The following is an 18143-nucleotide window of genomic DNA, read 5'->3' on the forward strand; positions in this document are numbered from 1 at the left end:
GTGCATGTATTGATTCACCACACTTACTGCATATGATATATCTGGCCTTGTTACACATACATAAATAAGTCTTCCCACTAGTCTCTAATACTTTCTGATATCTACATCTTCTCCTGTATTGTATTTGAATCCATAGGAGTGTTTGCTAGTTTGCATCCCAGCATTCCTATCTCCTCCAGTAGATCTAGGGCATACTTTGTTACAGTCCCAGATCTGACACAAGGATTCTTTGGGAGGATCTGGGGTCCGCCACGGGTTACAGGTATTCCAAGCATTACTATAGGGATAGTAGGAAGACATGGGGAAGACAAAAATGAAAGATCAAGCCTAAGGGAAGCTTGATAACCCTAGAGCTCGTTGAGGAGAACTCTAAGCCTCTCTACGCTAGATTTGACCTAATTCTTAATACTTCAATGCTTGTCTTTTCTCATTACTCTTACCCCTTAAATAGGGTTCACCCTGTTAGGGTTTAAGATAAAATATTACAAAAATACCCCTATAAACAAAATATTCCAAAAATACCCCTATAAATAAAATATTCCACAAATACCCCTAAGGCCTAAAACTGAAATAAATAAAGTAAATTAAAAAAAAATAATTAAAATAATAATGTTATTGTGTGCATAACATTACACCCCGTGGAAGAATGAGCTTGTCCTCAAGCTCGAAAGTAGGGTCTATATGCCGACGTCTCCACCTAGTCCCCATTAGCATCCGCGATAGCTATGTCTGCCCACCGGATGCCCAAAACTAGACAATTCCCTCTAGAAAAAAAAATTAATTTTTTTTATAGCCGAATATTGGGTTCACCCCAAGCAGCATCTCTGCCTGCCCTCAGTCCCGGATGGCATTGCCTACCCTCTGCCCGCATTACACCCACAATCAACCCAATGAAGACTTTAGGTGTCACAACATCCACTGTTGAAATTGCAGCCCGGGTCACAAAAGCACCAAAAAGAGCTAAAGACACCAGGGCGGCTGAACCAATCGCAGAGCCCTTTCCAATAGCAGCAGTAGTGTTTCCAGCAGTAACAAGGGTGTCGGGTCTCTCACGTATTCTGTTGCTCATGCCCGCCATCTCAGCATTACCTCTGGCATTGTCACTCATGGGTCCATATGATGGTGCTCAGCATCCCAAGAGCAGCCACTAAAAACCATACATAGTAGCAAGACTAAAACGGACAAAAATGCTTACTGCAATTGCAAAAATGGGAATAATGACATACTTATATCCCAAAGCCAGCCCAAAGATCACATTTGTGGCAGCTCCTGTCCTGCAGGAATCAGCAACATCTTGCACAGGGTTGTAAGCATTACTGGTGTAGTATTCAGTTACAAGCCCAATGACAAGTCCAGCCCACAGACCAACAGCAACACAGAGGAACAACTCCCAGTTCTTCACAACCTTCTGGGCTCCAAAATTATAGATTGTAAAGGACCATGGCAAGCCAATCCAGCTAACAATAGCAATACCAACAGACATGAGAGCAGCGGAAATGATGAGCTGCTTTTTCAAACAAGGTTCAATACCATTTTCAGATAAGAAGACTGTTGGGTTATTGAAATGCTCCTTTACGTACTTGACTGTTTTATACATTCCCCATGGGAAGATGTAGAGCCACACTATATTTTCTCAAGGACCAATTGGCACTCCATCGCGTTCATAAGCAAAACCAGCATTGCAATCTCTTACTGCCTGATATGTCGATCCAGAATCATAAATAGAAGTTGAAGTATACTGATTGATACCGACAAAATCCAGCAAGCCCTTAATTAATCTGATTTCTCCTTTTGTGAATCATGGGACCCTCTCTCCTACAATTAGTTCCCTCCACTCAGCCGATGATATTTTCTCCACCAATATGCTACTTGGAGCCCGCATAATCTTGCACGAAGTAATTATACCCAACTCAGAAAGCACTTCAATCAGCTTCTCATCAGCTATAGCCTCTGAGACCAATTCCAGAAAACCCAAAAAAATGTCTATTAACACACACCCTCTGTGATAATTAAGCCCTTTCTCAAACAGAAAAGGAACAATGTCGTTGATCCCACTATCAATGGCATTCAGCTCCCTCCAACTCACGCCAGAAATTCCAACAGAATTTCTAGCCAACATCTAACTCATGGACAACAATGGAAAATGAGAGGTAAAAGAGGATTCCAATTTCTGTGTTCTCACTTGTAGTGCATAATGACAACCTTTTGTGCAAACAAAACTAATAACATAATTATACAACCAACCAGGCATCTGTACTACACCCAAAAATTTTGTATCTCCATTTTGAACCACGATGGCTCCCTTCCCATATGCTTCACTCCCACTGAAATGAAACTTATCCACTAACAGTGCCCGAGCAGCAAATAAAGCCGGAATGCCTCTTTCAAGTGCAAATTGAACTTGAGCTTCATGTTCATCCTTGGGAGCAAAGGACATAGTAATAACATCTCCATCAAAGAGATAACCACCAAAGCTGGCAACCCCACAGCCAACGTCCCATACAACACGACTTCGTTTCCCCCATGCAATGTCAGGAAGTGTCTCTTGAACGAAATCAATATAATGCAGAGCACCATGCTTAAACTGTGTTCCACCACCAGGGAACGTAAGGTACTCGCCAGTAACTTTCACCCAATGTTGGTGTCCTTTTACCACTGCAAGCTTGGTATGCGGAACATTGTGGTTCCAAATCTTGGTCCTGCTGTCAGGCCAAGAGATGGGCCGCTTGTATCCTTCAGGAAGAGGGATAGGACAAGTAGATCCTTCCTCAGGGTAGTGTCTCTCCCTATGGTCATAAAGCTTGGTACTCCACAAATTAAGGATGGCTTCCTCATTGTCCAAACAAGGGATGTAATCAGTTCCTGTAGTACCATTGCAGAGCTTCCAACTGTAACCAAATGAGGCTTGTTCATCCCTGGATTTTGAATCTTCTTGAATCTCTTTTTCATTATTTGACTCTGTAGCTTGAGTTGAAAAAGACCCATTCTGGGTACTAGTTTCATTTAGAATCTCAGACTGTGCTGCATCAGGAAACACCTCTTTTTGACATTCATCCTTTGTCAAATTCTCTGGGTTGCCTCCACCAGAATTGTTTGCTATTTCAGTTCCTTGAGCCTGGGTAACTTCAATTTGACAACTCACGAAGGCACAGGTACTGTGCTCATCAACAGAAAAACAAAATCCCCCCAAAAAACATTTCTGAGACATGTTGAGGTTCACAGCAACAGAAAAATAAAACAACCTCCATTCAATTTTTATTTTCCTACCCAGAATCCCCAAAAAAAGTTTCTCTTGGATTGCAGAGACATCACACAACTGCACGAATTTTTTCATCTTACCGCAAAATTGAATGCAAAAATTACGTTGTTGAAACTTACCCCACCCAATTTGGAAATTGGGTTCCCTCTGTTCTGTCGAGAGGTGGATTGCGAGTGCGAAGTGGGGGCTAGAAGTCACACCCCATCCGATTTGTTTCCGATGGCGCCGACGGAGCCTCCTCCATGTCCAGTGGCCAAAGGCAGCCCTTTGGGGCTTCGCCGCTTGGGGAGTTTCTGAAACAGAGGAGGGATGGTCGAACTGATTCATCGAGACAGAGTCAGACCAAAATGCGTCCGTCTGCTATTTTGGAAAACCTTTTGTTGGCCGTGATAATGGATTTTGTGAGGTCGAACCCAAAGCAGCCTTTACCGATGAGATTATGGCCGCATACCCCTCCGATTTCGGATTTCCAGGCGAGATTTTTGAGGCCCCGTAGTAGGATTTGGGATCACCCCAGTATCGTCCACTACCGATAATGTTTTGGCAGAAAACCCTGCCGAATGCCCCAAATCTTGATCCCCGTTATGTGGCTTTGGATTTCCCTGCACGAAAATTTTGAAAGTTTCTGAGGCATGGCCTTTTTGCTCGTCTAAAACTGCGTCTGCCTCTTCTGCAGGGACTTCGGCTAGGATTTCAACTGGTAAACTAGCGTCTTGCAAGTCATCTGTTTTTCGATTCGAGACAGCTTCTCGATCGACTGTCTCAGTGTGTATTTCGTAATTGGAGATTTGAGGTCGTATGACCTTCTTCTTTTTTGCAACATCGATATCCCTCTTCAGCGCAGAAATTTCAATAGAAGTTCTACGCATTCCCTCCTACAATTATTCTTTCACTTCTCCCAATCCTTTGCATATTTTTTCCATTGAATCGCAAACCTTTTCCATTGAATCGCGCACCTTGTCCAGAACAATCCATTCTTCAGGGGACAATGAATAACCCATTGTGTTCCTGCTCTGATACCAGTTGTTACGGTCGTGGATCTGACACAAGGATTCTTTGGGAGGATTTGGGGTCTGCCACGGGTTACGGGTATTCCAAGCATTACCGTAGGGATAGTAGGAAGACATGGGGAAGACAAAAACAAAAGATCAAGCCTAAGGGAAGCTTGGTAACCCTAGAGCTCGTTGAGGAGAACTCTAAGCCTCTACGCTATATTTAACCTAATTCTTAATACTTCAATGCTTGTCTTTTCTCATTACTCTTACCTCTTAAATAGGGTTTACCCTGTTAGGGTTTAAGATAAAATATTACAAAAATACCCCTATAAATAAAATATTCCAAAAATACCCATGTGGCCTAAAACTGAAATAAATAAAGTAAATTAAAGAAAAATAATTAAATAATAATGTTATTGTGTGCATAACATACTTCCTTTGGGATAGCACAATCCTATGTCTGGATTGTAATACTTCAATACCCAGAAAATATTTGAGTAGTCCAAGATCTTTTGTCTTGAATTTAGCACATATTTTTTCTTTTGTTTCCTGGATGGCCTCAGAATCACTACCCGTTAAAACGATATCATCAACATATATTGCCATAATTACCTTTCCTCTAGGTGTATTTTTAATAAAAGCTGAGTGATCTCCAAATCCGTATGAGAGCTTGACTAAATTTCTCAAACCATGCACGAAGGACTGTTTTAGACCATACAAAGATTTATTTAGTCAACATACGGACTCCCCCTCAACCACATACCCAGGTTGTTGCATATAAATTTCTTCTTTGATGTCCCCATTCAGAAAGGCCTTTTTCACATCAAGTTAATATATGTGCCAGGAAGAGTTACGTAACAGAGATAATAACGCACGTACCGAGTTCATTTTTGCCACTGGAGAGAAGGTTTCCTCATAATAAATTTCATAACATTGCGTATAGCCTTTAGCCACGAGGCGAGCCTTCAGCTGAGCCACAGATCCATCCGGATTGTGTTTCACAGTAAACACCCATTTCCAACCAACAAATTTCTTTTCTAATGGAAGTGGAACTAGAGCCCATCTCTAATTTTCATAAAGGGTCTACATTTCTTCATCCATTGCTGCCTTCCACCCGTATGTTTGAGAGCCTCCTGATAGGGACTGTGGTACAGATATGAAAGAAATAGCAGAGAGAAATTGACAACATGCAGGGGACAAATGATGATGAGACACAAAATTTGATATGGGATGAGACGTAGAGGGTATGGTGCATGATCTGAATTCAATTCTTTGTGAGATAGGATGAGTATCATATTGTGGGCCAAAAACAATTGGAGAAGATGGACTTACTTCAGTGGGATCCGTAAACTGAGTAGGTGTGGTGTCAGCCGGTGTTTCGGGGGGCTGAGAAGTTTCTATAGCATGGGGCAAAACCGGTCGAGGAGAACTTGGTACTGAAGATAAACCTGGAGGTGCATTGTCAGAATAGTATGGAGAGTCTTCAAAAAATGTGACATCCTTGGACACAAGTAAACACTTAAGAGTGAGATTATAACAAACATAACCCTTTTGTGTATGAGAGTATCCTAGAATGGTACACTTGATAGATTTAAGATCAAGTTTACTGTGTTTTGCGGAGGAAATATGGACAAAACATTGACACCCGAATATTTTCAAGGGCAATGAAAAGGGATCATCATTTGGTAATAATATAGAGTAAGGAGATTTATTACCAAGAACAGAAGATGGTAGTCAATTTTTAAGAAAGCACGCGGTCAGGATTGCATGAGGCCAATAAAAGTATGGAACTTTCATGGCATATATTAAACCTCGAGCTACCTCAAGAATATGACAATTTTTTCGTTTGGCGACACCATTTTTTTTAGGAGTGTAGGCACATGATGTTTGATGGATATACCATTTTCTTGACAAAAAGAGTCAAGTTCTTTAGAAATGTATTCTTTGGCCTTATCAGAACGAAGTATTTTTATGTTCTGACCAAACTGAGTGAGTACCATAGCATGAAAAGACTTAAAAATCAATGGTATCTTAGAACGCTCCTTAAAAAGAAACAACCAAGTGGTAGAGTGAAATCATTAATAAAGGTAATAAAATACCTGACTTGAGAAATATTTGCGACGTTCAAGGGTACATCGGTATGAATTAATAAAAATGGAGTAATACTTTTGACTTCTAGATGAGGTGAGTATATACTCCTTTGATGTTTACTCGGTTGAAAAACTTCACAATGAAACTCAGACCTGACTTTAAGAGTAGGAAACATATAATGAAGAGATTGTGAAGATGGATGTCCCAACCAGTTGTGCCATAGCCTTGTCTCATTTTCATTGGTGGAAACAGTATTTATTTTTGGCACATCCATGTAGTATAGCCCCCCCTTGTTCATGGCCTTTCTTCGTTATAAGATCCTAAAATACACATAAAGTGGGTGAGATGGTGATAGAGCAATTAAAATACTTTATCAACTGACTAAAAGATAACAGATTCAAAGGGTAGGAACAAATAGAATATCATTGAATGGAAGTGATGGTGTAACGGAAGTGGATCCTTTCCCTTGAACCTTGGTTTGAGAACCGTCAGCTATGGTAACAAACTTATGTGAAAGACACGGAGATACAAAATGTAATAAATGTCTATTACCAGTAAGATGCTCGGAGGCTCCTGAGTCAATTATCCAGGATAAATGTCTGAGTTGTCTTTGGCATTATAACATATTTCTCCATAGTGACCATTTTTTCCACTGTAACTCCTTTCCTAGTAATAGCATGTATCGATAGAGTGGCCATATCTCCCACAATGAGTGTTTTCTTTCCACAAATTTTTCATGATTTTGATTAGCCAACTAATCACAATGGTATAATTTTTTAGCCATTTGTTATAAAAAATGTCTTCTTGATCAATAGGTGGTCCACGGTTGGTGAGATAACCAAGTAGGTCCTTTGTTATAAGAAACCTCCGAACCGATGTTGACCAAGTCATAAAATTTGATACCCTTCATAAGGGTATTGTGGTAATTTTGAGTATACAACCTTTTCTACTCACATTTTCTTTACCAATAATAGGCCCTTCAACTAAAATAATTCTCCAAAAAATTCTAATCAAAATATCCAAGTAGTATTCTTCAAACAACTTGGTGCATGGAGAATTTTAGCATTGATGTTAAACAATCATTATTATGATTTTTTCTGAGTAAATAACCACTCATAATAGACTCAATATCAATCTTATATATCAGGGGAATCTTGTTCCCACAAAAAAAATTTCAACAATCTGATCATGGGCAGGTCTCAGTTAACAGAAATTCCAAACCGACAAAATTGCTCTGCTTGGTTCTTCTAGATCGAGAGGCATTCAAATCCACAATCTCATAGGATGAAAAAAAATTACATACTAATTTTTAAATCATCTTCTAAATCTGGAAACCAGTAACATGAAATAATAAAAATATAATGAAGGAAACTTATCTCAAGCTTTTTTATCTTCCTTCACAAGGAGCCTTCTATGAGTGGTGTTGATCATATATTCTTAGAGCATTCCTTTTGATGTAGGATCCTAAATTTAATGCTCTGATACCATGTTGAATTTAGGATCCCTTTTCCAATATTCCAACCAAGGGAAGAGAAAAAGAAAAAAAGGAGAAAAGGGGAAGAAGGCTCTTGGGTAGAGAGAAGAAGAGAAGAGGAACAAGGTGTGCACCAAGCAAAGAGAGAGAGATTTACTCAAGAGAAAATTGTAGAACTTGATTAATTCTGAATTACAACACTTCTATTTATAGTAGAGGAAGTGATAGAGTCCTTATACAATTCACCTTTAAATCTCCTAATTACATTCCAACTCTAACTCTCTAAGATAAGTCTACCTTGAAAGGATAACACAATCTAATAGAGTTCTAATATAAGTTGAACTATAAATATTCTTCAATAACATGGAAATAAGGGAGGAGGTGAGCTTGAGGTCTTATCCTTATGGATCCCACGTGATCTTCCAGCTCATATTGATGAGATTCTAACTCGTGGTATCTTTGTGGGTCCCACTTGATCTCCAAGTCTTCTAACTCATTTCAGCTTGTGTTTCTTATCTTCTTAACTTATGCTAACTTGGATGAGAACTCTTCTTGACATCCCACGTCCTCATGGTGGGTCCCACCATCTCGTGCATCATGGTGGGTCCCACATTGTAACAGACGTCGATGTTAGTTCGTTTCTCCAACATGGCCTTAAAGCTTACTGGGCTTCGTGCAACAATAGCAAAAACTTAGACTTTTGCATAAACGGTAGCAGGATCGCCATGAATATCCACAACAACATTTCTCCAATCTCCAGATCCAGCTCATCCTTCTCGCCAAAATCTCTAGCTGCCAAAGTGTACATGATCACGATTCACGAGTCGCAACAAAAGCACTTGAATCTTGGACCGATTTCTTTTTTAGAAAGGCCGTAACCGCTCGGTATGGAGCCAGTGACTATGTTATGGTCCTGGATCTAACACAACGATTCGTAGGGAGGAAGAGAGAAAGAAGAAAATCAAGCCGAAGGGAAGATTGAAAACCCTAGGTTCTTTGAAGAGAACGCACACCCCTCAGCTCGTTGAGGAGAACTCAAAACCCTTGTTTACTCTAAATCTACTTGTTTTTCTCATTACTCTTACCCCTTAAATAGGGTTCACCCTTACAAGGTTCAAGATAAAATATTAAAAAAATACCCTTGTGGCCTACTAATTCTTTAACTGAAATAAAATAAAGTAAATTAAATAAAAACAATTAATTTTACTCTAAATAACTTAATAATGTTATTGTGTTCATAACATTACACCCCCGGGAGAAAGAACATGTCCTCAAGCTCAAAGGTAGAGTCTGCTTGCCCTTGCCAATGTCTCCACCTGTTTCCAAGTAGCATCCGCAGTATATTAGTCAGCCCTCTGGACGATAAGACTGGAGCATTCTTCCCGAGAAGCAATTTTTTTTTTACCGACAATGCCAACATCACTTGTTGTAGCACACCCCAATACGGTTAAGCACCTAGCCAATACTACCCCTAAATTAACTTCAATACTCAATGTTTCTGTTTCTCATTACTCTTACCCCTTAAATAGGGTTCACCCGGTTAGGGTTTACAATAAAATATTCTAAAATACCCCTATAACCTAAAATTGAAATAAAATAAAGTAAATTAAAGAAAACAACTAAAATAATAATGTTATTGCATGCATAACATTTAAAGTTATTGCGTGCATAACATTACACCCCCCTAGAAGACGAGCTTGTCCTCAAGCTCGGAAGCAGTGTATGCGCAAGTGTCAACCGCGGTATCGGAGAGCCTCAAGCTAGTGAAAGATTTTTTTATTTTCCCAAGTTGACCCAGTCCGAGTTGGCTTGGGTTGACTGGGTTTTGGAAGCCCGATCCCGCGCGTGACTCAGCTTCCTGCGCTGATCAAAATTTCCTAACTTAGGAAAATTTGAATCGGGAGTCATCTTCCTCCTTCGATTTGGCCGATGGGTCTTCTGGGAAAATCAGAAATCTTCCTCATCCTCATGCCGATCCCAAACAGAGCGGCCGTCGGACATTGCGGGAACCTAGGCTCCTTCCCTCACGGCACTGACTAAGGCGGGGGACGGTCGTATGCCATCCTCACGGCACCGTACAATGCGGAAATTTCATCGACGGAGTCTCCTGCTGCTCCTGCGGTGAACAACAGCCCTTGGAGGCTTCGCCGCTTGGAAATTTGCCAAGACAGAGTGCTCACGAAAATATTTCTTGGTCGGAAGGGCTGGAAAATTTTCCCTCTCTTGTTCGGAACGGAATGTGGTTTGTCGTGAGCAGGGGAGGTTTGATTTCGGGATTTCAGAAATCTCTTCCAAAAGGGCGAGCTTTCGGACTTGAGGGGGGACCTGGAAACGGTCTTCCATGGGTGTCGCCGAAGGGATTTCGTGATATCCTTCCGATTTGGGACATGTTGAGTCCCCAATTTCAGAGGTCGCCGTCGCGGAATCGTTGCCGGTGGTCGGCAGTGGTGGAGGTGAGGGTGGATGGTAGTGCTGAGGCGTTTGGGGTGAATGCGGGTAGACGGAACAAAGTCAAAACCTCGGTGTTACCCTTTTTCCCGTTAGAGACAGTTTTTCCATGGGATGCCTCTCTATACCTCTTCATTCGCCCTAATTTCTCTCCGTCAGAGATATCTTCTCTGAGGAATGCCTCTCTATACTCGGTCGTCAGCCAATATTGCACACAGCCAGCATGCCACATCTGTATACTTTTCGGCATGTCACCATCTTCAGCCATTTCACGGACTTGTCTGTGCATCGCCAAATATGGGTCTTCGATGGGCATCGTGTTCCTGCTCTGATACCAATTGTTAAGCACCTAGCCAATACTACCCAAAAGACCGGCCTGTTAGGTAGCGGAAAGCCAAGTACTTAACCCAAGACCATAACACATGAAATCAAATGCAGGAACTACTTCCTCATACAACACCTTCACCGCATCAGAAATTGCAATAGGTGGACCTATGCCCATTACAGAAGGGTCCACGCCAACAACAATAAAATTCCTGAATACACCAGAATTGGTAATGCCTTTTGCTCTGAAACTAAGCTTCCAATAAAGAGGATTTCACCAGCACCATCACCTACTTGGCTCGAGTTGCCAGCATTGGTCATGCCATCCTTCTTGAAAATAGTCTTCTGCTTCACCTGGTCGGACACAAATGCATTATGAAGGCAGCCATCATCCATAGAAAGTACAACATTTTTCTCCTCCTGATTTTTAGTGTCAATGATCTTTGTAGCCACTGATGTAGTTGCGGCAGCAGATTGCTTTTGGGAGAGAACAACAGAGTGGTCTTGCTCCTGCTTGGTGACACCAATTCGATGAAGAACATATTCAGAAATAATACCCTGAGGAAGAAAATCTGGAGCTTGCTGGAATTCTTTATCATAGGGTGGATTGAGCCTTCCTATGCCATAGTATATGCAGTCATCGAATTTAATCCAGCTCCCAGTCCTATGTCATCGAAGCCAGCTTGTATAGCTGCAGTAACAGCGGTAACAGCCTGAAGGCTAGAAGAACCTCTCTGTTTCACAGTTACGATGGGCACCGTTTCTGGAAAACCAGCATAGAATGCTTGCATCCAGTAAACCCGCATGCCAACATGGGCCGGAAAACCAGCAGCGTCGTTTAAGTATCCATGACGATCTAACGTGGCTGCAGACAGCAAATTGTGGAAGAACCCATGAGCCTCTTCAGGTGGCCTATTAGGTGCATATTTTGCTGTATTGAGAACAGCCACCCTGCAGTCATTTTTTTCAGTCGGTGGAGCCCGGCAGTGTTCACCACCTTGGCCAACATGCTGCATACATAACATATAAATAATAGCCTCTAGGAAGGGCCAGTCGCCTCTAGAGTTGGTAGCAGAAACGTTGCTGTAATTCTGTTGATAGGACTCATGAAGAGCATTTAGTGCGCTCTGGTGAATTGCTATAGCCGCAGCAAGGAAGTTGGGATTCATGGCCTCTGGCAAGTTGATGCCTTCCCCTTGAAATAGAGTGCAAAATCTTCTCTGCACCTCCCATCTAAATTAGCAGCAGTGTGCTCAGCACTACCAGTGTTTTCAGCACAGTTTTCTGCACTGCCACTTTATTCAGGACTGGATTCTGCACTGTTTTCACAGCAGCATTGTTTTCTTGGCTGTCTGACAGCACTGTTTTGTAGACAGCAGTCAAAAGGACATTTGCTCCATGCAACTCTACCGTGTCATGACCACTTACATGTTCATGCATTTTATCCTTGTTCCCATTGCAGCACACATTCTCCTCCTCCACATTCATAGATGAAGAAATGCAGTGCCACCAACAGTCCCTTGTTCCACTGGAGGACCCAAGTTTGCTCCTGATGACAAAAAGTCAGTTTTTCCAAAATGACGAAGGACACCTGCTGCATCCAAATCCTGACTCTCAGTTTGCATTTTATGATGTTTTGCACCTTCCTTCACTGCAATAGCAGCAACAAATTGCAGTAAGAACAGTAATTACATTTGTTGCTGCCCCTTTTCGGCCAGAATTAGCTACATCCTACAGAGGATTATCTATTGTGCCCACAAAAACAGATAATTGTGCTTCATAAGTCACTACTGCTTCTACTCACAGTGTTGTCAACACTGGTTTCTACAGTGCCATAGTCCAGCACAAAAAAATTAGTTGAAGAACCCTTGAGCGTAAGCACAAGCTGTCCATCTTGATAAGTGAAAACGTTCCTCAGCACCATCAGTTGTGTCCTTAGGTGTATCAGCATCTTGAACTTTTATAACACCACTCACCATAGGTTCCAACACTATTTTTGATCCAGATGAAGGAAAACCACTGCAAAGGCTTAATCGAAAAGCCACCCCGTTGGTATACACATGAAGAATATTCCAAGCCAAGCTGTTTTCAGAGTTTTAGGTGCATTGTTATCAATAAATGGAGCCGCAAGACTCATAAATGAAGCTTCTCAAAAGCCAACCAACATGCGGCACATGACAATGGACCAAAAGTCAAATGAACAACCACAACTAGCTACAACTAAAGACCAGACTGATAATTCAACCCCAATAAGCCTAAATGGATTGTGGGTCTTTGCCAATGATGCAAATATAGGTGAAGCCACCGGGAGTCCAACCATAAATGGATGATAGAATACCATCAATAGTAATAAAAATCATCCCCCACATCATAGTTTCCACCTTTTCCAAAAAACCCAAACTGCTAAGTAGAGAATTGCTATACTTCCCCTTTCTGCCAGGCATTTCATCATACAACTGCTTGTCATCTTCCATTTTTCTTATCTCCTCCAGATTATCTCCAATCCATCTATCTATTGGAGCCCTTTTCTGCACTATAATAACAACCATAGAAAAATAATTCGTCCTACTATTCAACCCAGCCACAGAAAAATAATTCATCCCCCATAGAATTCTCTCGACCATTACCAGAATACCCAAAAAAAATTCATCTCCAAATTTTCCCACGTTGGCTACCTTCTCATATTCAAAACTCCCACCTGATTGAAAATTTTCCACAAACAGGGCCCGAGCAGGTCGATTCCGATGAGGTTTTGGACAATTTTGGATTCAAGGTTATAGACTTTGATTTCAGATTTCCAGGCTCCCTGCTGCTGGACTTCGGCTCTTGATTTCCCTGCACGAAAATTGTTAATTTTTCTTGGCCGTGGCTTTTCCTCCCATCTGAGACAGCATCTGCTTGGGACTTTTGCTCCATGACCTTTCTCTCTACTGCAGCTCCTTCACGCATTGCTGCCATTCCCGTTTCAATTCTGTGGAGTTTCTGGTTAATAATTGGGATTAGATCCAATTGTTGCATGATCTGATCAAACCTTCTCTCGTTTTTTGCCTATGGCTCTTCATGCGCAATCAGCCCTCAGATCAGCAACTCTCTTAACTCCCCATTGTTGTAATTCCCCATGTTATGCAACTCTGATACCAGTTGTTATGGTCCCAGATCTAACACAAGGATTCGTAGGGAAGAAGAGATAAAGAAGAAAATCAATGCCGAAGGGAAGCTTGAAAACCTTAGGTTCTTTGAGGAGAACACAAACCCCTGAGCTCATTGAGGAGAACTCCAAACCCTTTTTACTCTAAATCAATACTTGCTTTTTCTCATTACTCTTACCCCTTAAATAGGGTTCACCCTTACAAGGTTCAAGATAAAATATTATAAAAATACCCTTGAGGCCTATTAATTCTTTAACTAAAATAAAATAAATTAAATTAAATTAAAGAAAAATAATTAATTAGACTCTAAATAACTTAATAGTATTATTGCGTGCATAACAGACTGCCGTAATGGTGGATGTCTATCTTGTGGTCGGTGACGTTGAACAGATTAAGCACCCCGATCGATAACCAGATCCAGAAGCAGTTCATGGGCGAGTATGCAAACAAAAAAATTATTATTTTTATTATTTTTATTTAATTTACTTTATTTATTTCAATATTAGCCACATGGGTATTTTTGGAATATTTCATTTGTAGGGGTATTTTTGTAATATTTTATATTAAACCCTATTAGGGAGCCTATTTAAGGGTATGTGTGGCTTGGAACCAAGCCGGCTCGAGTTTGGCTCGGTGCTGGCTCGGTTCGATTTGTTATCTATCGAGCTTGAGCATGAGCTTTGAAATCGGCTCATTTACCTTAACAAGTCGAGCTTCACCGAAGCCAGGTTGGATTCGTCGGATCGCGAGCCGGCTCAAGGTGAGTTGGGAGTGGGGGAGCGTGAGCGAGAGCGAGGGGGGAAAAATTTTCCTCCCCTCGTCACCGCCGAGCCCCTCCAGTTGGTTGTTGTCACCGCCTCTACCGCCATCGACAGCTGCTCTTCGGCCGCCTCTATGGCCTTCCGTTTGATTTCTTCATCTCCTCGCCGTTGCCTCTATTTCTATCATCGCCGCTTCCGTTACAATTGTCGCAGCCGTCATCCCCAATGACAGGTCCTCCCTGGCGTCATAACCCCCTTCCCTCCACGTCGTCTCGGCGAAAAACCTTAACCAGTAAGTTCAAGGGAGAAATTAGGGGAGAAATAATCTCCCCTTCCCCTACGCGAAGATGATTTCGCACGTGAAATATCATAAAGTAAAAAAAAAAAAAACTTTTTCCTTAAACTCTCCTTCCTCATAGCTCTTGAAAAAAAATAAAAAATACAGTTTATAGAAATAAGTTTCAATGAACTATTAGTGTCTCATGTTTTTTTTAAAATATTTTTCTAATTGAAAATTCTTATTAAAAATCATCTAATTTTCTAAGTAAGATTTTCCTACCAAGATGGGGTAGAAAACTGTATAGAAAATTTTTGAATAAGTATTTAACAGTTGATGCTGTAATACCTTTAGCATTAGGCAATTTTCATTGCAATTTTATGTTTGACATTTTCTTTGAATAAAAATTTATCGATAAGTATAATAATATATTAGATTGATTATTAATTTTTATTTATTTCCCTAGAAGATGCAATAAAAGGTCCATTTAACTTTCCTAAGAAAAGTTTAAAATATTTCTTGTAATTTTCTAATAAGTCACTAATAGCAATAGGATTTTATTTAAAGGTTTGTTTTGGGAATATGTATCATAGGGAAAATATTTCTAGTTTTTCCTAGAATATAAATTTTCATCTAGGGGCACTACGGAGGCCATAGTAAATTTATGGCCAGATTCAAAAATTACAAAATAAGCTAGACAACAAATGGAGTAAAAGAGATTAATACCGGTGCATTTTAATCCATTATTGAAATTCAATCCTGAACCTCCCCTATCATTATTTTTTTTAAATGTATGCATAATTTTATATATAATTTATTTAAAGCCACCCCTACGTGCGAGATCATAAACAAGGAAAAAAACTCTTTGTCCCTTCCTCATGGCTCTTGAAGAAATGGAAAAAATATTTTAGTAGAAATATGTTTCTAGAGACTATTAGTGGTTTTTTCAATAAATGTCGAAAATGACATTTTTAATAGAAATATAGGAACCATTAGTGCCTCAGGTTTTTTGAAAATATTTTTCTAATTATAAATTCTTGTTAAAAAATTATATAATTTTCAAAGTAAGATTTTCTTGCCAAGATGGGCCAAAAAACCGAATAGAAAAATTTTGAATAAGTATTTGACAGTTGATGATATAATCCTTTTAGCATGAGGAAATTTTCATAGCAATTTTGTGTTTGACATTTTATTTGATAAAAAATTATCGATAAATATAATAATATATTAGGTTAATTATTAATTTTTATTTATTTCCTTAGAAAAGGTAATAAGAGGTCCATTTAAGTTTCCTAAGAAAAATTTAAAATATTTCTTGTAATTTTCTAGTAAGTTTCTAATAGTAATAGGATTTATAGTTTTTATTTGGGTGATTGGAAATTGATAGTGATATTTCGTTTAATTTTTTTGTGTTTGATTATTGTTTGGAGTTTATTCATAATTTTATGCATTGTATGGAGTGTTTAGACTATTTTATAGAGTGTATGGAGTGTATAAACAATATCATGGAGTGTTTATGGAATGTGTAGACAATTTTATGGAGTGTTTATGGAGTGTTAATGTAGGTATTATGTATATAGATTATGCCCAATTTTAAGTAGAGATCATGCCGAATTTTATATAAGTATTATATACATAAATTACGCTCAATTTTAAGTAGTGGTCATACCCAATCTTATACATGTATTATATATATATATATGTAAGTTATGCCCAATTTTATGTAGAGGTTATACCCAATTTTATGTAAAATATATGCATAATTTTATATACAATTTATTTTATATATATTTTTTGAAAAGTTTTAAATGTCTGTTGAAGCTCGAACTCGATTAAAATTTTTGGGCTCGATCTCAATAAAAATTTTAGGATCGACACGAGGTTCGAGTTGAGCTTTGAAGCTTGTCTTGAAATATTTAAATTAAGCTCGACTCGAACATAGGCAGGTTCAGGATCGGCTCGGCTCGGCTCGATGCCACCCCTATTTAAGGGGTATGAGCAATGAGAAAGGGAAGCATTGTTTTAGGTTAATTTTAGGTTAAATAGGCTTGGAGCTCTCCTTACGAGTTCTAATATTTTCAAGCTTCTCTTTGGCTTGATCTTCGTTTTCTCTTCTTCCTCCCTATGAATCCCTATGAATCCCTATAAATTCTTGTGTCAGATTTGGGACCGTAATAACTGGTATCAGAGCGGGAACACAATGAGCCATTCTATATCCCCAAAAGAATGGATGGCGATGCACAGAGAAATGAGAGAAATGCAGTGGATTGGCATGGAAGAGAAAAAATATGGGAATGGCGTGCAGATTGCGTAAAAACATTTCTTGTAAGGGGATAAGGGAAATCTCCTAGCAGGAATGTCCCAGCAAAAATCCCGAGTAGGGCAATGGGACACAGAAATTTCGAACTCAAACTACTTCTGATCACGGCTAGCAAATCTTCCGGTGATGGTTCCAATCAGGACACAGGCGGTGAAGACCCAAAGGGCTGCCCTTGACCACCGGACACGGAGGAGGCTCTGTCGGGGCCGTCGGAAACAAGTTCGGTGGGATTGGACTTCCGGCCCCCACCTCTCCATCACAATCTCTCTCTCGGCAGTCCAACGGGAAACCATTTTCATCGTAATTGGGGGTAAGCTGCGGAAACTCCTTCGATTTTTAGATCAAAACATGTCTTTCAGGGCGTCGATGTGGCTCAAAGGGGTTGAACAATAGCAACGTTGCTAGAAAATTAGAAACGAAGGTTCTCTGTGTCGTGAAGCAGAGAATCAATGGCAATTTGATGGAAGTTCGGATTGGGGGTATGTAGTTCGAGATTAAATTTTTTGGAGGATGCCGGAATCCATTGAAAATTTTTTTTGGGGACCTCTGATTTTTTTTGGGTGGCTTGGTTGTTCTGTTGCTGCACACAGCACTAGTGCGTATGTTCGTTGTCCACTTGACACTGTGCGACTATTTAATTTTTCTCTTAACGAGTTCACCAGCAGGGTGAATATCCTGTATATAATTGTGCTTAATGGGATGCTCCTGCATGATAATTACGTCAATTTTGAGAAGGCGTCAGCAGCTACTCTAACTGTTAAAGGGCTTACTTTTTGGGGTCCCATGTCTGTAGTAATGCGAGACAGCAATGGGACATTCCCATGTTTTGGATTGGTTAATTTTGACAATGCAACTGCAGCTGCTCTTGCCGTTGAGGGCCTTCATGGAAAACACTTTGATGACAAGGAGTGGGATTTTGGGAAGGCTCTGTAGAACTCAGCAAGAGAGATGGGATTGAAGGGAAGGTTTGAGCAGAATAATTTGGAGATTGTTGACAGGTACCCTAACATGTACTTGAAGAACATGGATGACAACATAGATGCTG

The 18143-nt window shown here is 40.1% G+C and overlaps 1 protein-coding gene and 1 pseudogene across 1 annotated transcript; both read right to left on the reverse strand.

The window, feature by feature from the left end:
• Positions 1 to 787: 787 nt before the first annotated feature.
• Positions 788 to 1597, reverse strand: LOC137954985 (pyrophosphate-energized vacuolar membrane proton pump 1-like; annotated as a pseudogene).
• Positions 1598 to 1633: 36 nt separating this feature from the next.
• Positions 1634 to 4128, reverse strand: LOC137954986 (probable methyltransferase PMT24). Its single transcript, XM_068801876.1, has 4 exons — positions 3772 to 4128; positions 2245 to 3199; positions 1820 to 1950; positions 1634 to 1696 (listed from the first exon to the last, which is right to left on the reverse strand). Exons 1-4 carry the CDS (start codon positions 4126 to 4128, stop codon positions 1634 to 1636), a joined length of 1506 nt encoding a protein of 501 aa, XP_068657977.1.
• Between the last annotated feature and the right edge of the window lie 14015 nt (positions 4129 to 18143).

The sequence above is a fragment of the Aristolochia californica genome, unplaced genomic scaffold (assembly GCF_029961685.1).
Source record: "Aristolochia californica isolate CCGP_79_NKW_82.1479 unplaced genomic scaffold, dmAriCali1.0.hap1 SCAF_2, whole genome shotgun sequence".
In the NCBI taxonomy this organism is placed as follows: Eukaryota; Viridiplantae; Streptophyta; class Magnoliopsida; order Piperales; family Aristolochiaceae; genus Aristolochia; species Aristolochia californica.